Source organism: Agelaius tricolor, unplaced genomic scaffold (assembly GCF_023055355.1).
Source record: "Agelaius tricolor isolate 1412-34295 unplaced genomic scaffold, bAgeTri1.0.p SCAF_15, whole genome shotgun sequence".
NCBI lineage: Eukaryota > Metazoa > Chordata > Aves > Passeriformes > Icteridae > Agelaius > Agelaius tricolor.
Window position 1 is genome coordinate 19223183 of NW_027269275.1, and position 24291 is coordinate 19247473.

The following is a 24291-nucleotide window of genomic DNA, read 5'->3' on the forward strand; positions in this document are numbered from 1 at the left end:
AGATTGTGCAGAAAAAGTGAATGGGGCAGTGTGCCTGTGTCAGAGCTATTGTTCCAGGCTCTCTGCATGCTCAGGAAGGCATCACTTAGAGCAGAGTCTGGAGGGGTTTCTGTAACTCCACAAAATTCTGAAGTGCAGGAGATTTTATTGAATCCTTGGGTTCTGATCTTATAGGAAATCTCAAGGAATTAAAGCCTGCTTATGTTTTACTTTGGCCCAGGCCAAGGCTATGCAAGATACCAACAATGAAACCATAAAATCCATAGCCTGAAATATTCTCTGAGTGAATGAACAGCATTTAAAGACCAGAATATTTCCTCAAATCATAATCCCTCATTCTGTACCTGCTGTAGCTGTGACCTGTTATACCAAGATACCAACAATGAAACCATAAAATCCATAGCCTGAAATATTCTCTGAGTGAATGAACAGCCTTTAAAGACCAGAATATTTCCTCAAATCAGAATTCCTCATTCTGTAGTTGCTGTAGCTGCGACCTGTGATACCATAAAATCCATACCCTGAAATACTCTCTGCCTGAATGAACATCATTTAAAGACCAGAATATTTCCTCAAATCAGAATTCCTCATTCTGTACCTGCTGTAGCTGTGACCTGTGATACCATAAAAAATCCATACCCTGAAATATTCTCTGAGTGAATGAACATCATTTAAAGACCAGAATATTTCCTCAAATCAGAATTCCTCATTCTGTACCTGCTGTAGCTGTGACCTGTGCACAAAGACACAAAATGTGCCTCATCTCAGGGGCATCCTGGCCCAGTTTTACTGCTTGAGACTCATCAGAAAATCTTCAACAGTGGCAAAGCAGTGCCTGGATGCTGCAGAGCAGTCTGAAATGCTGCTGATGGATCTCCACTCTGCTTTCAATAGGGAGTGAAGTGATCCCTAGCAGCAGCAGCAGAGCTGTGTGAGGAGCAGAAACGTTCAGCAGTACAATGGGAAATGCTTTCCTGAGCCAACTTTGTTCCCAATAATTCAGGCTGAGGGCTCTCTATTCTCTGCACAGCTCGATGGCCTCGCCTGTCATGTGGTCAGGCACATTCTTTCCAGCTCCTTTCATGGCTCAAACATTTGGGATGCTGTTGTTGAGCTGCTGTTGCTGCTCTCCCCTCTTTTTGAGGGGTCAGAGGAGGAAGATGCTGGTCTGGAGTGAGCCCCTGGGGCTGGGTTTGGGATCAGCAGTGACCACCAAGGTGTTCCATGAGGGGTGTGACCTTCCCAGGACCATTCTCCCTTCCTCCCTACCCTCATTTGTGGGAGAAATGCAAAGAGAAACCAGCATGGGGTGAATGGAGGCTCCACCAGCTCCAGAGTGGAGAACAGGGTGACTTTGGAGGGGTTTTTGTTGGAGGCCATCAGTCCCAGCGTGGTGTGTGGCACAGAGCAGTGAGGCAAGACTGGAATCTGCTAACAATGAGGCTGAGGTGGCTCTGTGCCACCCCAAAACTGCACAGGCGTGAGGGTTTTCCTCCAGCCAGCCATGTCCATGCATTTCCTGGCACAGGGACAAGGCCACACAGCTTCAAGCCACCAAAGACAACAGTAAACAAGCTGCCTTGCTGGGTAGGCTCTGAGTTACAAGAGTCAGAGACTGTTTGTTTCCAGGGAAGGAGAAAGGGGAGAAGAAAATCTCTCACTATCAGGGCTTTTTCCTGCATCTCACATCCAGGTCCAGCATCTCCATGACCCCCTCCCAACAAGCAGCCTGGAAGGACAGAGGTTTTCTCCCATTATCCCAATTTAAAAACTCAGGAAAGGGATGATTAAACACTGTCTCCAAGTCATGTCTTTATTTTGTGTATGCTTTTTTTTTTTTTTTTTTTATTTCATCATCTTCTACTGCTCCAAAGGGAGAAACAAACGGCTTTTAGGGCAATATTTCCATTGAAAAATCCAGCAGTGGGGCCGTGTTTTCTCTCCCCAGGGGTGAGGAGGAAAAGCGCGTGCAGGGATTTCTCTCGTTCCGGTTCCTCCGAAGGAACAGCCCCTCACTGCACTGGAGGAAACATCTGTGCCCATGGCCATGTTCCTCAGGAGGCAAACCCCCCCTGCCTGGGAGGCTGCTGTGTACCAAATGCTTTGATTTCCTGGTTGCCATCTCTTCAAGATTATCTGCCTCCCAGAGAAGGGCAGCGTTTCCCATGTTCCCATGTGCAATGTCCGCGATGGCTGCTATAAACACCGTGGAACGTTTTCCCTGGCCCTCCTCTGACATAGGTAGCAAAATCTCTGCTTTTCATCTTTCAAAGCCCTGCAGAAATGTTTAGGGTCGTGTATCCTGCCATTGTTCTGGGCTGGGCATCCCACTGAAGCGCCTGGGAGAAATGAGTTCAGGATATGGATCTATCTCTGCTCCATCTCTGCTGCAGCCCCAGGAACATCCACATTTTACAGAGGGCAAGGCAGAGATGGCTCCTGATAGACTGGAGGCAACTGGGCATTCCCACCCCTTTGGAAAACAACAGGAGGACAGGCCAAAAACTCAGCAGGAGTTCTGAAATACCTCAACCAAGCCCCTCTTGGGATTTTCTGTGTGACAGAACTGGTGTTCCCAACGAGGATTTTGGTACCTGGAGCGTCAGGGTGGTTCTAATCCCACTGGTCCTCCTGCTCCAGAACTTTCCATCAAGGTACCCAGCACCTGGCAGGGACAAAGCACAGCTCCTGCTCTGGGACACAAGGCACCAATGAGAATTTTTTCCCAGAATTTTGCCCCAAGAGCATCCATTTTACAGATGGAAAGGGAGAGATGGCTCCTGATAGACTGAAGACAACTGGTCATTCCAACCCCTTTGGAAAACAACACGAGGACAGGCCAAAAACTCAGCAGGAGTTCTAAAATACCTCAACCAAGCCCCTCTTGCGCTCTTCTGTGTGACAGAAGTGATGTTCCCAACATTTTGTCTCCCAAGGGAAACCTGGAGCCTTTTGTCCCACTGATCCTCCTGCTCCAGAACTTTCCAGCACATGGAACAAACAGCACATGGAAGCAGGGACAAAGCACAGCTCCTGCTCTGGGAGAAAAGACACAAACCAGAATTTGTTCCCCAAATGTGCCACCTCCAGAGGTGTCCAAGTGACACAAATGTGTTATCACCCCCCCTATCCCACACTTTGAGCCAAGCCAGGTTTACCTTTCCTTAAAGAATAAAGCAAACAACACAGGGCAGTGAAACGGGATCAAAAAAAGGCCAGGGAAAAAGAGAAACATTCATGTGCTGAAAGCTGCCACATTTGTAAGCATTACCAAACCCATGGCTACCACTCCTTCAGATTTCAGAGTGGGTAATTATCCAGACAAGAGCCATAGCTGTGTTTTTGCAGAGGCATCTCAGGGTGTTTCAGGCACCTGCACTGCTCAGGCTCTGCAGTGTGGCGTTTCCATCCCTCTGCAGGGACTTCTCTTCACCCCCACACAACTGCTGCAGCAAATTCTGCTCCAAACGAGCTCCTGGTACCCCCAAAGTCCCTGCAAAACTTTCCAGGCCATGTCATCCTGCTTTCCCAGGTGTGTTTGTTTATTTTTGCAGTAATTAGCCTGAAGCTGAGCTGAGCCACAGAGCTGCACTTTCTGTGCCATTCCAGGGGTTTTGAGCTTTGCTGCTTTAAATAAAGGAAGCTCTGTGCTCAGGCTCCTGTTCTCACTGCCAAGTGGCACTGCCAGTGTCCCCACATCCCTTCCCATGATTTAACCATGGTTTGACCCCTGGAATTGCCATTTGCTCTCTGGTGTTGTTCCAGACATCTCTGAGGTGACCTGGAGAAGAGTGTGAGGAAAGGAAATCCCTGTTGATGGCTCAGTGACTCCTCAGTGAGACTTTCCAAAGGATCTGCAGCTCCCCTGAAAAATTTAGTTCATTTCAAGACTGGAGTTGGAATATTTATCAGAAGTTGGAATATTTATCAGAAGTTGGATGAAGCAGAGCAACCTCTGATTCATGGAATGGTTTGGGTTGGAAGGGGCCTCAAAGCTCATCAAGGCAGGGACACCTTCCACCATCCCAGGGTGCCTTGGGCAATTCCAGGGATCCAGGGGCAGCCACAGCTGCTCTGGGCATCCTGTGATAATGGAAATGTGGATATTGAGCCACAACTCAATAAGATTTATTCCTTCTGTTATGTTTTATTAATAATAAACCCACAGCATCGTTTAGATTGGAAAAGACCCCCTGGGATCATCCAGTCCAATCACTGATATGAATATTCTGGTTTTAATTCCTTTCTGGATTCTGACAGGGAAAGTTACTAAAGGAAACAAGGGAGCCCCTTGCCTTTCCTCAGTTGTGGAGGCAACCTGAGAATTTCTAGGAATAACATCAGCTTCCAGCTACAGAGCTGCCCTGGGGGCACCTCCTGCTCCTCAGGGGGCTCCTTTCATCCACCTGGTTGATCCCTGAGGATGATTCCTTGTGCAAAGATTCCTTGGCAGGGATAAAGCCCCCAGGAGCATCCCAGTGCTGCCTTTTCCTGCAGAGCATCAGGCAGGAGTTATGCTTGGAAAGGGAACAGATGTTCAGGTGTGGCCTCCCAAAAGCATTGCAGAAATTGAAGTCCCCTTCCAAAAGTGACAAGAGCTGTTCTTTGATCCCCTGAGGTGCACAGATCCTAAATAGTTTGGTTTTGAGGGAGAAATCAGGTGCCTACTGATTCTTGTGGATCTCAGCCTTTAGAGCTGCTAAGAACTTGGTGCCACACTCATTCCTTGGTATCCCAAATACCCAGGGAAGATTCCAGGTGTTGTTCCCACAGGTTAAATCTCCAAGGTTTTCTGTAAATCTGGATAATCCAGCCCATCTGAGGGCATCCTGTGTCAGGTGCCTGTATCCATGGAACACTCCATGCTTTTCCATGCCAGGTATTCCCATCTGTCCCACCTGGGCACAGAAAAGGTTTGATCCCAAAGTGCTCCATAGAGGAGGTTCACCTGGTGTGAAGATAAAGGGATGTTCCCCTCACAGGTGCGGACGTCAGAAGGGAAAAATGAAAACAAAATAAATACATTTTTAAGAGATTTTTAAAAATTAATTAATAAAGAAAAAACCGGAAGCTTTTTAGCATCCACCAGGTGGGGAAAGGCCCCAAACCGGCCCTACCTGGACGGGCTTGGAGCCAAATTGCGGGGAAGCCGCGGGCCGGCGCTCCCGCTCGCTGCCGCCAGGTGGCGCTGCCGCCACGGGAACGGCACCGCCCCCCCAAACCCCCGGGATCGTCCCGAACCCATCGTCGGGATATCATCGCGATATCACCGGGATCATCCCAATTTATCACCGGCATATCACCGGGATATCACCGGGATATCACCGGGATATCATCGGGATATCACCGGGATCATCCCAATTTATCACCGGGATATCACCGGGATATCACCGGGATATCACTGGGATCATCCTGAACCCACCGGGATCATCAGGATATATCACCGGGATCATCCCAATTTATCACCAGGATCATTGGGATATCACCGGGATCATCCGAATTTATCACCAGGATCATCGGGATATCACCAGGACCATCCTCATTTATCACCAGGATCATCGGGATATCACCGGGATCATCCCGAATCCACCAGAATCATCCGAATTTATCACCAGGATCATCCTGAACCCACTGGGATCATCCAAATTTATCACCGGGATCATCCGAATTTATCACCAGGATCATCGGGATATCACCGGGATCATCCCGAACCCACCGGGATCATCCCGATATATCACCAGGATCTTCCAATCCCACTGGGACCATCCAAACCCACCAGGATAATCCAACAGCTCCAGGATCATCCAGATCTCCCTGGGATCGTCCAAACTCACCAGGATCATCCAAACCCACTGGGATCATCTGAATCCCACTGGGATCATCCAATCCCACTGGATCTTCCAATCCCACTGGGATCATCCAATCCCACCAGGATCTTCCAAACCCACCAGGATCATCCAGATCCCACCGGGATCATCTGAATATCACCGGGATCTTCCAACACCCCCGGGACTGTCCAGATCCCACCCGGATCATCCAAATCCCACCCAGACCATCCAGATCTCCCTGGGATCATCCAGCACCCCAGGATCCTCCAAACCCACTGGGATCATCTAAAACCCACTGTGATCATCCAAATCCCACCAGGATCTTCCAACACCCCTGGGATCATCCAAATCCCCCCAGGATCATCCAAATCCCCCCAGGATCATCCAAACCCACCAGGATCCATCACCCCTGGCATCATTAAACAGCCCTGGGATCACCCAAACCCATTGGGATCTTCCAAACCCCCAAGGATCCCTCAAACCCACCCAGGATTATCCAAAATATCCCCCAGGACCCCTCAGCCCCCCAGGATCCCTCCAATTCTCCCACAGGATGCTCCAATCCTCTGGGATCATCCAATGTCCCTGGGACCCTCCAGAACCCCCAGGATCCCCCAAACCCCCCAGGATCCCTGAGAGACCCCTGACAACCATCCCCACCCCAATGCTGCCTCCCAAAAAATGCTGCAGATCATCCCAATGGACCCTCCCAAAAAATGTGTGCCCCTCACAGCCCCACATCCCCTCTTCCAGGCCTTCCTTGGGATCCCTGCACTGTCCCTGTGCTCCCTCCAGCTCTGTCCCCACGTGGGGCTCACGAACACCCCTGGGGACACGAGCAGGTGACAGTGACAGACACAGCTCCATGGGGGCCTTGTAGGGACGGGGGGAAACATCCTGGGAGGAGCAGAGGGAAGCACCAGAATCTTTTAGATTTGCCACCAGAATTTGCCACCAGAATCCCTGCACAAAGCCTGGGGACACCAATGTCCCCTGATCCAGAGAGGACAACCTGCCTGGAGACACCAGGCCCTGTTTGTCATCACACTCCAGAATTTTATCCCTACAGAAAATTCCTGGGCAATTCCATCCCTGTAGAAAATTCCTGGGCAATTCCAATCCTGTAGAAAGTTCCTGGGCCTGCACAGGGCATCAGCAAGGAGAAGCTGTTTCCTGAAGTAGAAATGCCAAAACCCCAAAAGAAAATGGGTTCTTTCCCCTAAGGATTGGGATGTGAGGGATGAGGAGCAGGGAGCTGGTGCTGAGCTCAGCCAGATCTGAGCCTTTCCAGCAGCAAATCCCACATTTCTGAGCAAGCCCTGCCTCGCTGCTCTCCCAGGGCTCCCACAGCATTTCTGGGCAAGTTTATCCCTCCTCACCTCCTCTCAGAGCCCAACCACTCCTGGAAAAGCAAAAACAGCTCGGGGTTTGCCCAAAAAATACTGGGGTTTGCTGAAAATACTGGGAAAAACCCCGTTGGGCTTTTGCAGATGGAGAGTTGGGGGGTTTTGCCTTGGGGTTTGCCATCCCATGGGACTAAAAATACTGGGAAAAATCCCATTGGGCTTTTGCAGATGGAGAGCTGGGGGGGGGTTTGCAGGAGCTGGGGGGGGTTTTGCTGGAACTGAGGGGTTTGCAGGGGCTGGGGGGGTGGTTTAGGAACTGGGGGTTTTTGCAGGAACTGGGGCGGGGGGGGGTCCTGGAAATGTGGGGTTTGCAGGAGCTGGGGGGTTTTGCAGATGGAGAGTTGGGGGATTTGCAGGAGTTGGGGAGGGTTTTGCTGGAACTGGGGGCTTTGCAGGAGCTGGGGGGTTTTGCAGATGGAGAGTTGGGGGTTTTGGAGGAGCTGGGGGGGTTTGCTGGAACTGGGGGGTTTGCAGGAGCTGGGGAGGGTTTTGGTGGAAATGGGGGCTTTGCAGGATTTGGGGAGGGTTTTGGTGGAAATGGGGGGTTTGCAGGAGCTGGGGGTGGTTTTGCAGGAGTTGGGGAGGGGTTTGCTGGAACTGGGGGGTTTGCAGGAGCTGGGGGAGTTTGCAGATGAAGAGTTGGGGGATTTGCAGGAGTTGGGGAGGGTTTTGCTGGAATTGGGGAGGGTTTTGCTGGAACTGGGGAGGGTTTTGCTGGAACTGGGGGGTTGCAGGAGCTGGGGGAGTTTGCAGATGGAGAGTTGGGGGTTTTGGAGGAGCTGGGGGGTTTTGGTCCCTCCTGGCTGCTGGAGGGCTCTGGGATGGAGAGCTCCTGTTTAGACTGAGCTCACTGGCTTGAGGAATATGTGGCGTCCCCGGAATGCAGCCGCTCTGTTTTTCCAGGTTTGGAAAGCCACGGGAGGGAGAGGAATGAATCACATCAGGCTTTGGTGGGGAGCAGATACAGAACCCCGAGCCTCACAAGGTGCTGCCTGCCCTTCCCAGCCTCCAGCAGCACCAAATGCCAAACAGGACCCAAAATCAACCCAAAATCAACCCAAAATCAACCCAAAGGGATGAAAACAAACCTTGGGAGTGACAATGGCATTGCAAGGAGCTGAGCTCCTAACCCTGGACCATTATTGAAGCCACATCTAGTACAGATATTTACTTCAGGAGTAAAAAACCTTCTGGTTTCAGCTTGTACCTAAAAGGATGGAGACAACGTGCTCACCTCTGAGAGGGATGTGGAAAAGATCAGCCCAGAAAAGCATAAAAATGAGGAAAACCAATAATGCTGCAGGCAGATTGCTGCTGGCTTAAAGAGATCTAAACAGAGATTTAAAAAACCCCAAAACATTAACAAAATTTAAAAAAAAAACACCCAAAAGCCCACAACGCTCCTCAAAAAACCCCACAAAACAACAATAAAAACCCCACTCTGAAAAGGCCTCCCCAGCTCTAAGAAAGCTTTGCCTTAATTATAATAATATCATCAATTTCTCCCTTGTTACAGCAAACTTGGATTTTAATTAAGTTGATTCTAGAGCTGGGCTAATTAGTGTGCAGTGATTAAATTTCCCTCTCTAAAGGCAGAAATCCACATCCACATAATCAGATTCATTCGCCTGCATCTCTTTTTTTATGGGCGTTAATATTGAATATTAATAGAGACAGATTGGCCCGCGAATTAAAGCAAAAAATTCTGGATACTGGAGGATCCTGAATTGGCCAAAATCCCCCCAAAATCTCACAGGAAAATACCGATATTTAAATGCAGATTTATCACTGCCCCGTGCACGACGGAGATGGCGCAGTTGATCTGCTTAATTTCTGCCTGTTTATTAATTCCTAATAATTTGGGTTGATTTGGGTAAATTTCCTTCAATTTTATGAATTTTTATTTATTTTTACACGCGGGAAAATAAATCATTTTCCTGCCGGCTCAGAAAATTCCCGGGATGGAGGAGGAGGGAAAAGGAGCCGGAAAATTCCTGGGATGGAGGAGGAGGAAAAAGGAGCCGCGGGCTCCATCCCGGCCGCCTCACGCCTGGAATTCGAGGGAGAGGCAAAGAGCTGTCAAACAGCGCCTTGGAAAAAAAAAAAATTGAATAATCCTAATAATAAAAAGCTAAAAATAAAAAGCACCGCCGCTTTTCCTCCTTCTGCGTTTCAATAGCCTGAATTGAAATATTTCCCAGTAGGGAAATTGGCAACCAGGACTCCACCAAGGTGAAAAAACCCTAAAAAGTCGATTTTGAGTCTGTGCCGGGACGGGGAATTATTGCCCGAGGGTTTGCAGGGCCGGACTCCTCATTAATTAAGCTTAATTACACCGCATGCTCGTTTATTTGCTGCTCATACAATCGTGAAGCCCATGTACAAATAACATACAGGTTTTATTTCGGGATTTTTTTTTTTCCTTTGGGGACAAAACGTACACAAAAAAAAAAAAAAGGCGAAAAAAATCAAAAAAACAAACCCACGTAATTACAATTTTATACAGTGCAGAAAGAATTAAAATAGGTGTCACCGAACTGTACAACGTCAGGGTGGAAAAAAAAATAGAGAGGGGAGGGAGGGGAATAATCCTTCATTATATATATATTTCTATAAAAACATATGGAGGATTGTCTTTACACAGAGACCACGGTCGCTTGCAAATTTACAAAGGTTAACTAAAAAAACCCAAATCTATATGGCAAATATTGCCAACAGAGATTCCCCGATTTAATACTGATCAACTGAGACTATTCGTGTCTCGATTATTAGCAACAACAACAACAACAACAACAAAAAGAATTGTAGAATAAATAACAGGATGAGCATGGCTGTCTCTTTCCAAAGTGCCTTGTTCTCTCTGCATAGGGTCTGATCCTGCAGTCTTTATGCAGGCAAAAAAAAAAACCAAAATTCATAGTTCCAAAAAATCCCTCTGAGAGATTTTTTTTTTTTGCCCGCTGGGTGTTGGCCGGCAAAAAAAAAAAAAAATTAAAAAAAGGAAGGAAAAAAAAATTTTTCAAAGTATTTTTCCGGGCTCGAAGTGAGACGGCACCGAGGGGATTTGAGTTCAGGGTCTTTTCCAGCCCCTCAGCCCGAGCCGGTGGCATCGCTCACCGCCAACTCCCAAACTGAGTTTGCAATTCCTTTTTTTGTTTTTTTAAAGAAGCATCAAAACCTCATTTGGCAAAGCCTCACCCCAAACTCGCAGCCGGGGCTTTCGGGACGGACGGGGGGGCTGCTTTTGCTTTCTCCTCCATCCCTCCCCGAGCAGAAGAAGGCACACACGGGCTCGATGCTCAGCTCGCTGCCGGCAGCTCCGCTCCGTTCCTGCTGCCCAAAGCCGGACTGGGACATGGGGACATGGGGACATGGGGACATCCCCTGGCACCCAGAGCGTCCTCGGGGAGGCACCCAGAGCGTCCTGGGGGATGCTCAGCGCCCGGCTCCGGTCTGTTCCTGCTGCCCAAAGCCAGGCTGGGACATGGGACATGGGGACATGGGACACCCCCTGGCATCCAGAGCGTCCTGGGGGATGCTCAGCGCCCGGCTCCGGTCCATTCCTGCTGCCCAAAGCCAGATTGGGACATGGGACATGGGACATGGGGACATGGGACATCCCCTGGCATCCAGAGCGTCCTGGGGGATGCTCAGCGCCCGGCTCCGGTCTGTTCCTGCTGCCCAAAGCCAGACTGGGACATGGGACAGGGGACATGGGACATCCCCTGGCACCCAGAGCGTCCTGGGGAATGCTCAGCGCTGCCCGGAGCTCGGGTCCGTTCCTGCTGCTCAAAGCCAGCCTGGGACATGGGGACATGGGACGTGGGGACATGGGACATCCCCTGGCACCCGGAGCGTCCTGGGGAATGCTCATTGCCCGGCTCCGGCTCCCGGGAGCGGGGTTTGTCCGGCCCGGCTCCTCACATAACGCACGGCTTGATGTCCTGGTATGTCACTTGTTGGTGGTAATAGGAGCCGCTGCCCGCCGAATGCATGGAGGAGGAGGCCATGGCGTTGAAAGAGAAGACGAATTCCTTTCTGTCGCACATGCTCGGAGACTGCGAGTGATACCGCGGGATGCCTGCGGGACGGGGGAGAGATGGTCAGCAGTGCGAAGAGGTTCAGGAAGAGAGGGTGAGCAACTCGGAATGGGGTTAAAAAAAATCCCAACAACCCAACCCGCCCGCCCGGCCCGCTCCGAGCGCGGATTTGGGGCTGGTTTTGGCACATCGGGGCTCCGCGGGTGCGGGCAGGTGCGGCAGAGAGAGCCCCGCGGCCCGGGGACGGCGATTCCCTGCCTGGCCCGAGGGCACTGCGAGCAGAAGGGATTTGCTTTGGGGTTAAGGGTTTTTGGTTTTGTTTCAACACTTGGATTTCTTTCCTTTCGCCCCGGCTGCTTTTCCCACCGCCTCGGCCCTTGCGGAAAATGCGCCGGGTGCGGAGCGGGGCAGCTCCGTTGGCGGCGGTGGGACCGGGAGGAGGCCGGGGCCGAGAGCCGCCGGGAGCGGGGCTGTTCCCGCCGCCCCTTCCGCCACCTCGGCATGGAAAAGCCCCCCGGGAATTGGGGGTGCGCTGGGCAGGGGGTGCCCAGCCCCGGAGCGCTCCCGCCGCTCCTTTGGGTGATAATCGGAGCGTTCCGGTGAAGGCCGCGCACGGGCCCGGTGGCTCCTCGGGGCGGATTCCCAGCTCCGTTTTCCAGAGGCCCTGGATGCGCTGAGCTCCGGGAACCGCCCCGGGGCTGGAGGGCGCCCGTGTTGGGCACTGCCCCGGCACGGCCGGGACTGGGGCTCTGCCCGGGTAATGCAGCTCCGGCCCGGCCCGGCTGATGCATTTTCCCCGCTTCGCTTTGTGGTTTTGACCCGTTTGTTCTCCGCTTCGCAGCCGTTCCTGTCAGGCACGTCCCGCTCCCCCGAAGGCCCGGGGTGATGGGCAGGGACCCCAAATCTGCCCCATCACCCGCCCATGGTTCCGGGGCTCCCCCGTGCCACGAGAACCCCGCAGCCACCGCAGCCCGAGCGGAATCTGGGCAGCAAAGCGAAAGCCAGCGCTGGCCTCGTCCCTTCCGAGGCCTTTTCCCGGCCAAACACCATCTCCGGTCCAGCCTCAGGGCAAATGCAGCCCCGACAGCTCCAGGGACGAGACCGAGCCGGGGTTTTGGGTCGCGGGAGGATTTGGGGGATCCAGGCCACCGGCTTCGGTTTGGGCGGCGGATGGAGGGAGGTGATGGGCCTGGAAAACACGGCCTTGAGATGTGTGAAAAACACAGCTGATGGCGGGGAAAGGGCCGGGGTGGCACGGGGTGGGATGGCGATGAGGAATTCCTCCCTTTTCCCTCCAAGTGCCGAGGGAGGTGGGAGAGCCCAAGGGAGCATTCCCGGCCTCTCCTTCCCGCAGTTCCCCGCTGCCCGAGCCCACCGGCCTTTGGACGTGAGGGAGCCGCCGGGAAAAGCGGAGCCCCGAGCCGGGAGAGCGGAGTCCCGAGCCGGGAGAGCCCCGACGGGCTGCCCCCGGGAAAGGAGGCGAGGAGCGAGGACAAAGCATCTTCCCCTCGGGAGCAGCATTAAAGCCGCCCACGAAGCGGGATCCCGGCTGGCAGCGGCACCGCCGGGATCCAGGCGGGGCCCGCAGCCCCGACCGAGGTCGCGCCTCACGCGTGGCCGCGCCTTACCTTGGAGGTCGGCGGTGTTGTGGCTGTTCTGGTGCAGGTAGGGCTGGTCCAGGGAATGCGTGGAGAGGCTGGAGGAGAGCGGGTTGGCCGTGGGGTTGCAGGGCGACAGGGGCTGCTGCTTGATGTAGGACGCGCCGGTGTTGAGGGCGGCCGAGGCGCTGGGCGCCCACGCCGAGGCCGAGCTGGAGTAAACCGAGTGCGGCTCCATCACGCCGCCGGCGGGGAGCAACGGGGATGCGGGCACGGAGCTGTCGTGGTGCGGGTATTCCCCGGCCGAGGAGCCGGTGCAGCCGCCCATGTAGGTGTGCCCGCCGTTGGCAGGCAGGTGGGGCACGGAGTGTCCCGCCAGGCCCATGCCCTCCACGTTGCTGGACAAATGCCCGTTCATCATCCCCAAGCCCCCTTCGAGGGAGAGGCTGTTGGGGGGGCAGGAGAGCCCGCCGGCCGAGCCCTGGAAGCCGTAGCTGTCGGGGAGGTGGTTGAAGCTGAGCCCGTTCATCATGCTGTACATGGGCTTCAGCGCCTGGCATTTCCTCCGGAACCCGCGGGGCCGGCGGCGGAACGAGCCCTCCTCGAACATGAACTCGCTGGCCGGGTCGATGGTCCAGTAGTGGCCCTTGCCCGGGCGTCCCAAGCCCTTGGGCAGCTTGATGAAGCACTCGTTGAGCGAGAGGTTGTGGCGCACCGAGTTTTTCCAGCCCTGGTAGGAGCCTCGGAAGAAAGGGAAGCGGCTCTGTAAGAACTGGTAGATCTCGCTGAGGGTCAGGCGTTTGGAAGGAGAGCTCTGGATAGCCATGACGATGAGGGCGATGTAGGAATAAGGCGGCTTCTCCGGCCGCCGGATCCCCGCGTTCGTCTTCTTCGCCTTGGGGCCGCCGCCGCCCGGGGCCCCGCCGCTGCCCGGGGCGCTGCCGGCCGCGCCGCCGGTCCCCGCGGAGGCGGCGTCCATGGCCGAGCTCTGCGGCTGCTTCTCAGCCACGGAGGACATGGGGCCGTAGCTGCTCTGCACCGGAGGAGGAGGGGGCTGAGAGGACAGAGCCTGCTGCGCTTCTGCAGTCATCTACGGCCAGGTCCGCGGCGGCCAGCCCCAGCCCCGGCCCTCCTCCTCCTCCTCCTGCCGCCCCCCCAGCGCCCCCGCCAAAGGCCGCGCTGCTGGGGGCTCGCCACTCACCCACCGCCCTCCCTCCGGCGTCCTCCCGGCCCCCCGGCGGCTTCGCTTTCCACCGGGAGACTTCACCCCTCCGTGGATAAACAAATGGAAGCGACGACACCCCCCACCCCCCCTTTTGCCTCCTCCTCCTCCTCCCACTTTATCCCTAAATCCGAGCGCGGCTGCAGAAGGCGAGCGAGAGGCGGAGGGTCGGGGGGGGGGGAGGCGGGATGGGAGGGCGGGTGGAAGCGAGCTGAGCTCGGCTGCTGCTGCCGCTGCTGCGAGAGACGAGCCGGGGCCGCCGCCCGCGCCTGCCCCGCTGCCCCTCGCCGGGCCGGGCTCCCGGGGCCGCCGCCGTCCCCTCCGGAGGCTTTAGCTGGGCTGGCGCTGCCGCTGCTGCGGGGAGCTGCTTCCCATCGCGGTGGCTGTCGAGTCTGCCCCCGGTCCCGCCGCTCGCCTTCTACTTTATCTCTCGCAGCGGCGTCTGCCGCTCCTTTGACAGACGTAAGCGCGGAGCGGAGATCCCCGCCCCGAGCCGCTCCCCCCCGCCCTCCCGGCCCCGTGCCGGCCCCCTCTGCCGCCGCTCCCCGCTGGTGGGCAGCTTTTAAAGAGCCCTTTCCACGCCGCCCTGCCCTGCCCCACCCGGGGGGGCTGCACGCCGCGCCCCTGCCCGCCGCGGAGAGAACCGCGCGTGTATCTCTGTGCGTGTGTCTGTGTGTGATTTATGCCACGCGTGACCATATGAGGCTCCTCCATCCCCTCCCTGCCCCTTTTCCCAGCCCTGGAAAGCACAGACCGGGCCCCGCGGGCCGGGGAAGGGCGTGCGGACAGCGCGGAGGTTCCGCGCGTGGCGTGGGGCAGCGCGGCGCTGCCCGGCCCCGGCTCCGCGCTGCGCGCAGCTTCACCCACCTCAAACCCCCTCTTCGTGCGCTCTTTTTAAGCTCGGCGGGCCCGGGCAGGATGTTTATACTGCGCAATGTAAACACGGGCTCGGGGGTGCTTTAATAAAAAGAAATCGGCGAAAACTGCCGCTGCCTCGCGAAATGCCCTTTTCTGCCTCCGCCGCCGCGCCGGGGCCGGGAACGGGCTGCGGACCCCTCGCCTGCTCCGGAGCTGCTTTAGGGATGAGAGTGGGTTGGTTTGTTTTGGGTCGTTTGGGGTTTTTTTCAGGGGGGTGTGTATAAATCCGCGCTGGAGTTTGGCGGCTCCGTGCCCGGAGTTTGACGCTCGGCTCCGGCCGTGCCGCGGGCACACGCGGCGGGTGGGGGGCAGGAAAATAGAACGCCAGAGGGGTAGAAACCCCCTTTTCTCCCTCCCCTCTCCCCCAAAAGCCACCTCTTTGAGCGCCGTGCCGCCGGCAGAGCTGTCACTCGAGGTAAGTCGCTTGAAACCTTTGTCACCTTGTCGCGGGCCGCGCGTGGAAAGCTGCGCGGTGCGGGGGTGCTGACATTGTGGGAGGGCACGGGGGAAGGAGCCTGGGCTCTCAGGGCTGCCCATGTGCCGGCTGCTGCCGCCTGATCCCTCCCGACATTGGGGAAAAGAAAAGAGAAAGGAAAAGGGGAAAAATAAATAAAAATCCATCCCGTCCCCCCGCACGCCGCTGCAGGCCTCGCCGCAGGGCTGTGGGCGCATCCCTGAGCAAAGAGAGAGAGGGGACAGCCCCCTCCCCAAGCCCCTCGTCTTCCAGCTTCGCTTTTCAAGGTTTTAATGATAATTTAATACCTTTTAAAGGAAAGATAGGCACCGATCGGGTTTCCTAACTCCCTCCGCAGTTATTGGCGAGCAGTTGTGAGCAGCCTCCGGGGCGCCTGTCACATCTGTGGTACGACCAAGAGGGATTTCACATCAGGGTTTTCTTTTTTTTTTTTTTTTACCTTTCTATCCTCACCCTTCCTGTCTTTTCCCCACTTTTCGAGGAAAAAAAAAAATCATAATTATCCTTCAGGCAGCACCGGCCCTCCCGTTCCCGGTGCAAACGGGCCCGGGACAGGCGCGGGAGAGCCCCGGGCAAGCCCCGGCCGGGGGCAGGTAGCCAGGAGGGTTGGGAGGAGGTTGGGACAGTTATTTCTGGAGTTTTTCCCCTGAGGAGGAGGAAGAGGAGCAGCTCCGGCTGCCCGGGGAGGCGGCGGCCGCTGCTCCCTCTGCGCGGAGCAGAACGCGGAGCACGGGGGCTGCTCAGGGAGCGGGGAAAGCTCCCCAAAAATCCATTTTTTTGGGAAGCAATCACCTGCCCCGGGGCTTACATCCCCGAGGAGGCCGGAGCAGAATATTCCCTCTGCTTCTCGCTGCATTTCTTTTTATTTTTGCTGTGGGAGCGCATCTCTGACCCTGAGCTCTGCTCCGCATCGAATGTTCCCCCCCCGGCTCGCGAAAAGGGTGGATTTCTTTCTTTTATATCACTCTGAGACCGAATCTCCCCGATCTGCCCCCAAAACACCCGGGGATGGAGCTCTAAACACAGCACAAAGCACCCGTGGAAAAATCCCGTTCCAAGCGTTTGCCACCGGCAGCGTTTCCACGAGGAAATAAAATATCTCCAAGTTAAAAAATCCCCAAACTCTCCGTGGACATCGAACTATTTCCCTTCAAAGAAAATCAATCCCTTCACGAGTGCCCTTTCCCCCTCTCGCAATATCTTTTAGGAGGGGGAAGATTTGGTTTGCGATGCGTTTATTACAGCTAGCAAAAGTTAAAAATGGCAATATCTCGCTCCGGGTCTTATAGGCCTCGTCGTGGGAATTTCAGAAATGTTTGGGGGTTTTAATCCGAGCGCACGAGTTGGGGAAAGGAGAGTTTTGCGGAGGAAAAGCCTGGTGTACGGGGAGGAGGAGGAGGAGGATGGTGTGAGGGAGAACGGGACTCGCTTTTGGTGTTGTCTGCCCGTGATTTGGGTGGGTTCATCGGGTCCTCCCCAGCCCCCGACGGGCAGAGATGAAAAGCAGGGAGAAAAAGAAGAAATGACAAAAATGAAATTATCATCTGGCGCAATTGGGCTCTCCCATCCCGCTCGGAGCCGCTTTCCCGACCCCTGCAACACCCCCGGCCCCGCCGCGCTTCCCACCCGGCTCCTTCCCTCCCCCTGCCCGAAACTCGGGCCGTGTTTTGTGTAAAAATAGACAAATCCGAGCTTTCTTCCTTTTCCTGCGCCCAAGGTATTTTTCCTAGCTAATTGCTTAAGTGAAGTCAACTCGGCGAGCAGGCCGGTGTAACCCGAGGATGGAAATGGATCTAGGTGGGATTGTTCCAGGGTGCTGCTGCTCCGACAGGGGCCGGGCTGTTCCTGCGAGCCCGGACCACCCAGGCCGAGGGGAGTGACCGCCCCGTGTCCCCCTCCCCGCTGTCCTGCTTTGCATTAACACCACCCGCGGGACCCCCCCTGTTCCCCGCACCAGCCTTTCCCCCTCGCCTGCTTTGGCTTTTTTATATTTTCTTTTTTTTTTTTTTTCAGTCGCCGCCATCCCCGTGGCCGCTGGCCCCAAATCCGCGGCGAATTGATCCCTAAATGTTTATTTAGAGGCGAGGGGGTCGAGGATGGAGGGAGGAGAGCTGGGGGAAGGTGGAAGCACCGAGGGAGAGATGTTTTTAGGGAGACGCACGCACACCCCAAATATTTTTTTGCGGGTCCATCACACGGCACCGCTTTGGACATTTCCCAGTCCCAGCCTTGGCCTCTCGCATTCCTGGAGGCAAAGCCCGGTCTCCGGGACCTGGAGAAGATTTTGGGAGAGCAGGAGCCGAAATTGGGAGTGTAACAGAGCTGCCCAAGTGTCTGAAGCGGCTGCGGGGAGGTGCGGGCTGGCTGTCACCGCCGTGCCTCAGGCAGAAGTTCAGGCTTTGGTCAGAAAGGGAAAAAAAAAGAAAAAAAAAAAAGAAAATTTTAATCTCCCCCTTTTTGTCTCCCTTTCCCCCCCTCTCCCCGTCCCGAGTCTTCCCCCGCCCTTCAAGCCCAGATTTTCCATGACGTCCTTCAATGAAATATTGCAGCACAGGAATTTACAGCCTTCTTCAGCTCGGGATTTTTTTGCTGTGGAGTTTTCTGGCAGGAGCCGCTCCCTGCAATACAAATCGGTTCCAGCGATAATAAGCTCGGAGCGCTACCACTCAGACACAATCGCTTCCCACAGAGATCTTCCAAATATCTCCGGGTATTTATATCCCCGCTCAGGGACGGATAGCCAGAATGCTTTCCTGAGGGGATGCTTTTGGGCTGGCTGGGATTCAGCCCCGGAGAATTTGGTACCGAGAGAAACAGCGGGGCTGAGCCGGAGCAGGGCTGGGACCCGGCAAGTGATGCTCCCACATCCCACAAATTCGCCCTTAAAGGCAGCTCGAATTGTAAATCCAAGTGTAAATCCAGGTGGAAATCCGTTCCTGAGGCATTCAGGCTTTCCTGAGCGAGGTTTCTTCCCTGGGGGGCCGGGGTTGGGGATGCTCCCAAAGCAAACAGAACCCTTGCGATGGGATTTCCCTTCTCCCAACAACTTGGCATAGCGGTGGCATCCAAACAAAATTCATAACCACTTCCAGCTTTTCCAGCACCAAATCCCGTCAGGGTAGAGACAAAATTGTGCAGGAGAAACCTTTCGATTCGCTGCTGAGCTTTTTGTCATCGGGAACCACCTCCAGCCCCCGGCGACTCCCGATGCCAAAAGTCCGGCTGGGCCAAGCCGGGCCGGGGGTCTCCACCAAACGAGGAGGATGAGGGAATTCCAGGGGTTCAGCCTCATTTCCAGCCGTATGGAACCTTTTTGTTGTTTTATTTTGTTTTATTTTGGTTTGGTTTGGTTTGTTTTTTCCCCAAGTTTAAAGCAAAACCCTGTCGAAATCCCATCAATGTGCCCGTGCTGGAGGAAGGGGGAATTTTAGCATCGGGCAGGCGAGGGTCACCAGCCTCATTTCGGGGCGTCCCACAAAATCCGTCTGCACCGAGAGGTGGGAGAAATTCAAACGGAATATCCCACATAAAGGAAGAACAGGTTATTTTTTTTCCACGGGTGCCAAAGCCGCAGGGAGCGTCCATTCTGGGGATAAATAACGAGCAAGGTGGCGGCGCGGATCGCTCCTAAACATGCGGGGAGATGCAGAAAACAACCACGGCGGCTTTGGGGAAAGATCCAGGCTCCCTTTTCCAGGGCACAGCACCCTGGAGGTGAGGACAGCGCGGTCTCTAAGAGGAAAACCCCGAGGGGAGCCTGGGGGGACCCACTGGGTGCAGATCCAGGCGGGCTCCTTGCAGGGAAAAAGGAATTTATCCAGCACGGGCTGACCCAGAGCATCACCCGGGCGGGGGTGGCAGCACCTGGCACTGCCCTGGGCAGGTGTCGGGGTCCCCAGCAGGCAGCAGCCCTTGTCCCTTGTCACCTGCCCAGCGGGCAGAGCCACCCGGGCGGGACAAGGACAGGGACAGGGACAGGGATGCTGAGAACGGGGATGTCCCTGGAGGTACCGGGGGAGCAAAAGCCCGGGGCGAGAAGGTCCCTGGTGCTGCGGACCCCTCCTGTTCGTGCCCACGGTTCCCAGGGACAGAGCATTGCAAAAGCAGCTTTTGCTGTAGGGAAGCTCGGGGCGTTCTTGTGGAGAAAGGAAAAGCGCAGGAGCGGGGCTGGGCTGCACAACGGCCTGGTGGGCTGCGGATTTTAAACCTGATTTCTACACTCAATCCTGCACAGAAACTCCGTTTCTCCCTTTTCCCAACCCCAAACCCGGGGTTCGCTCACAAACACCGTCAGAAATTTCCGCTGTAAACAACTGCAGTTGTGCTCTCCTCGATTCTTTCTTTGCAAAGATCTGGGGATGGTTTGCCTTGGAAGCTTTCCCTACAAAAAAACCCTGGTTTCCACCGCTAGAATTCCCAAATAATGATGTCGTGCACCAGCGGGTTCTGCGTGGTGCAGGTTCGTGGACCCCTCTGCTTTGCAGCTGCCGGAGCAGAGAGTTAAAATCCACCAAAAATTGGTTTATCGTCTTTCCCACCCCCTGATAACAGAGCAGCTCCTCCTAAATCGATCCCTTTTGCACAACCAGCACCTACTTAAATATTAAAAGCGACCTGGAGGGGCTTTAAACAATGTTCTGCAGGGAATAAAAAGCTCGGCTGGCGTTCCTGGGAAAGATGAGTTGTGGATACGTAAAATGCCCGAGCCAAGGTGGGAAAACTTTCCCCAGCTCAGGTTGTTGTGCCCCGAAGTTAAACGATTTCTGCAGCAAAGGGATTGATTTTTATTTTGGGGAGAATCATCCTGGCAACGGGAAGGGAACGGGTGCATCCATGTGTTCATCTTCCCGTTGTGAATATTTTTGGCTTTTGGGGTAGATGTGCCAGAGGAACTGGGAGGAATTCCGAAGCCAGAGAGGAATTTGGAAGGATTTTGTAAAAACACCCAAAAAACCCGAAAGAACGATCCATTGAAAACAAAAAAAACACCCCACCTAAAATAAAGAAAAACCGCACCAAAACTGTACCAGAACTCACTAAAAATTCGAATAATGAACCCAGAAATGGTTTTGCTTTTCCCGTTCTCAGAACCGCTCGGAAAATTGCAAAACTCCCAGCGCGATTTGCGCAGCACCCTCAGCTCCTGTCTCCCAATCTCCCTCAAATTCAAGTTTTTAAAATACACCAACTAATTTTACACTAATCCTCTTTAAAACCGGGCAGCGAAGGAGTTTCTCCAGCTCCTTTCTCGCGCAGATTTTGCGGGATACCTGCGCGCAGAGATGCTGCCCGAGGGCTGAGGCTGCAGCATCACAATTTGCCTTTCAGGATTATTCGTTTCTCCTCTGGAAACGATCGAATTTGACCGCTTGGCTCAGAGCACCGCGGGCTGGAGGAGTTTTCCCCACTCGGAACCGCGGTGTCCCCCCCGTCCCACGCGTGGGCACCCCCGGGAGCGGAGCTGAGCCCCAAAAGCGATGGAAAAGTCCCGAGTGGGAGCGGGGCCGGCGGCAGAGCCCTCCCGGCTGAGCCAAACGCAAGCGAGCTGGGAAATCCGCGCTGGCACTGCAGGACAGGGAATATTCTGAATATTCTGTCCTCGGGAAAAGGGTTTGGAGCTGAGCTGGAGCACAGCCCTGGGTCTGGTTTGCCCCGCAGCCCCAGGAAAGGAAAACAGAAATGTTTCCAAATACTGTAATAAATGAATGTACGGAGAGATCGTGCTGGAGGGGAGAGGGGATGAAAGAGAAAAGCAGAGAATAGGCGGGACGGGCAGGAGGGAGGAAAGAAGGAAAGAAGGAGAAATGAAAGAGAGATTGGGGAGGAGAGAGAGAGAAAGAGGGAAAGAAGGAAAGAAAGAAGGAAAAAAAGAAAGAGAAAGAAAAAGAAGAAGAAAAGGAAAGAAAAGAGGAAAGGAAAGGAAAGGAAAGGAAAGGAAAGGAAAGGAAAGGAAAGGAAAGGAAAGGAAAGGAAAGGAAAGGAAAGGAAAGGAAAGGAAAGGAAAGGAAAGGAAAGGAAAGGAAAGGAAAGGAAAGGAAAGGAAAGGAAAGGAAAGGAAAGGAAAGGAAGAAAGAAAGAGAAAGAAAGAAAGAAAGAAAGAAAGAAAGAAAGAAAGAAAGAAAGAAAGAAAGAAAGAAAAGATTGTACAAAGAACAAGAACTAGAAGGAATACGAGAGAGAAACTGAAAGAAATAAGAGAGGAAAAGAAATTAAGACAAATGAAGAGAGTGAGAAATAGAGAAAGGGTGAAAAAACCCGGAGGAATGGGGAAATGGAAAAGCAAAAAAAGGAAACAAGAATAAAAAAGAAATGAGGAGAAAGGGAAAAATAGAGGGAAAGGGGGAAAGCTGGAAGAGAGAAAGAGAGAAAGAAAGAGAGAGGAAGAAAAAAAGAAAGAGACAAAGAGAGAGAGAAAGAAAGAAAGAAAGAAAGAAAGAAAGAAAGAAAGAAAGAAAGAAAATGAAATTAAGAAAAAAAGCAAAGAAAAAGGGAAGAAAGGAAGAAAAAAAAAAAAGACAAAAGATTTAAAGAGAACTATTAAAAGAACGAGAGAAAAGACAAAAAGAAAGAAGCGCGAAAAAGACAGAAAAGGGGCAGAATGAGAGGGAAACCCCAAAAGCAAAAACCCAAAGAAAGCAACACAGCGAGTACGAAAAGGGAAATGATTTCTCTGCGAAACCAAGGACACGACACAGAAAATTCAATTTTTGCCTTGGCAGACGGGGGTGAGAGGGAGGGAAGGCACAGCCCGGAGGGGCCCGGCCGCTCTCGGTGCGCGGGGAGCGGCTCTGGGCAGGGCGGGGATGGCGCTCAGCGCTCCCTTCCCTCGCTGCTCTTTCCCCGGGGCAGGGACACGAGAGAGAACCGAGCCTTGGCAGCGATTTCCCCGTGGCTTTTCCACGCGGGGCTGCGCTAAACCCGGGTGAACCCCGCCGGGAGAGCGGCGCGCCCGGCCCCGCGCTCGCTCCGTAGGTGGCCGCGTGTATTTGGGTTGGAGCCGTGTTTATGTTGGTGAAAAAGGCTGAGATTACAAACAGACCGCTGAATGCCCGCCGTGGTGCTGCCGGATTGGTGGGAGCTGTGTACTTTTAACCTAATCGCTTCTAGGGGCAGCAAATCTGATTAAAAATGATGGGGAATTATTATTTGTAGCGGTAAGGAATTAGGGATCTCCGGGGCTGCCCCTTTCCGTGTGGTTTCACAGTGGAGAAGGCGGGGATGGAGAAGAATTGCAGGGGGAAAAAAACTCCAAAATTTGGCCATAAATCCGACAAAAACGAGCCCTGGAGGAGGGCAGGGAAGAGGGGCGTTCATCTCGCCCACCCTGAATCCACCTCGACCCTGCCGAAGGGGTCCCGGTGGAAATGGAATTGTGTCCCCCAAACCTCGGCTGCTGGGGACATTGTGCTCAGGAGTTTGTCCTTGCCGGGTGCAGATTGGAGGAACCTGAAATTCACTCCAAAAACCCCGTTAATTCACCCATTTAGGATGGGATAGATATGTTCATATATATAAAATAACTCCAGTATATATATATATATATATATATATATATATATATATAATAACTCCAGTGTATATATATATATATATATATAAAATAACTCCAGTATATATATAATAACTCCAAAATGCAAGTAAGAAAAAATAAATTCACTACTTTACATAAAAATTGAAATATAAGGAGATTTTAAATTAATTTTTGGGGGACTGGAGCAGCAATCATCATGCTGTAACTTTGTTTTCTGAGTCTGGTTTTGAGGTCAGTCTCTTGTTTTCTTCATAAAACCTCTCTCCAAAATCATTCTTGACCCCCCCCAGTTGCTTCTATCTCCATCTATATTTGAAAGTTAGAACAGCTGATAGTTAAAAAATCCGATTTTTAGAGATGTTTTTCCCTCGTACTCGATAAATCCCCTCATTTATTTAAGAGGGATCCACTTGAGGTCCCAGGCAGAGGATTATTTTTCCCCCAGGAGCTCTGGGAGCGAACGTGCGCTCAGCCTTTGGCATCTCCCTCCTTTCCAACACTTTCCTTTTGTGGGCAAAAGCTCTCGGCAGAGCAGCCCGAGCGGCAGAGCCCGGCAGACCTGCAGGATTTGGACATTCAGATATTTTACTACTGTTAGAATCGCTCATTGACTGAAGAACAAAGAAAATCCATCCAATTCCGCGTTGGAAAGGGATGCGAGCAGAGTTCGGGGCGAGGGAGATTTTAGCAGGGAATGTGTTCAAGAAAAAACAAGGGGAAAAGAAAAATCCCTTAAAAATCCCCCAAATTTTCCCCGTGCAAAGGCCGTGCTGCAGTAGGGATGCAGGGCAGAATTCCCCCCGGGGTTTGGAGACAGAGGAGTGCCCTAAAAACAGCTTTTTCTGCCTTAAAACATTGTTAGGGTGCCAAACCATGTCCCCGAGCCAGCGAAGTCTCCATGTGCGGGGCTTAGAGCGACAGCAGAGGAGTTTCGTTGTTGTCTCCTCGCACCTGGAATTCGCCTTTATTCCCTGATGCTTTTTTCCTCTCTTTCCTTGCTGTTGTTTTTTGTTTGTTGGAGTTTTGTTTTGTTGTTTTGTTTTGGGGGTTTGTTTCGTTTTTTTGGTTTTTGGGTGGGTTTTTTGAGGTTTTTTTTGGGTTTTTTGGGTTGGGTTTTTTTTTTTTTTTTTGAGCATTGCATTCCCTCGGTGACATCCAACGATTCTCTCCGAGGCACAGCAAAACAAAACCCCAAACCCAGCGAGTTTTGAATCAAACATCACCAAAACCACCCCAGTGCTGTGCGAGCCAGGCAGGCCCTGCAGAGCTGCCG

General features: G+C 53.5%; 1 protein-coding gene across 1 annotated transcript; it reads right to left on the reverse strand.

Annotated features, from left to right (window-relative positions):
• Positions 1 to 11050: 11050 nt before the first annotated feature.
• Positions 11051 to 13962, reverse strand: FOXF1 (forkhead box F1). The gene is made up of 2 exons (XM_071440178.1): positions 12903 to 13962; positions 11051 to 11315 (listed from the first exon to the last, which is right to left on the reverse strand). The coding sequence occupies exons 1-2, from the start codon at positions 13960 to 13962 to the stop codon at positions 11155 to 11157; spliced, it is 1221 nt and encodes a 406-aa protein (XP_071296279.1). The 3' UTR covers positions 11051 to 11154.
• Between the last annotated feature and the right edge of the window lie 10329 nt (positions 13963 to 24291).

Bases quoted from the DNA above. Each gene is read 5' to 3' on its own strand.
- FOXF1 (XM_071440178.1), bottom strand. From the start codon at position 13,962: ATGACTGCAGAAGCGCAGCAGGCTCTGTCCTCTCAGCCCCCTCCTCCT. The intron at 11,316-12,902 runs GTAAGGCGCGGC...CCCGTCCCGCAG, and splicing joins CAACACCGCCGACCTCCAAG to GCATCCCGCGGTATCACTCG.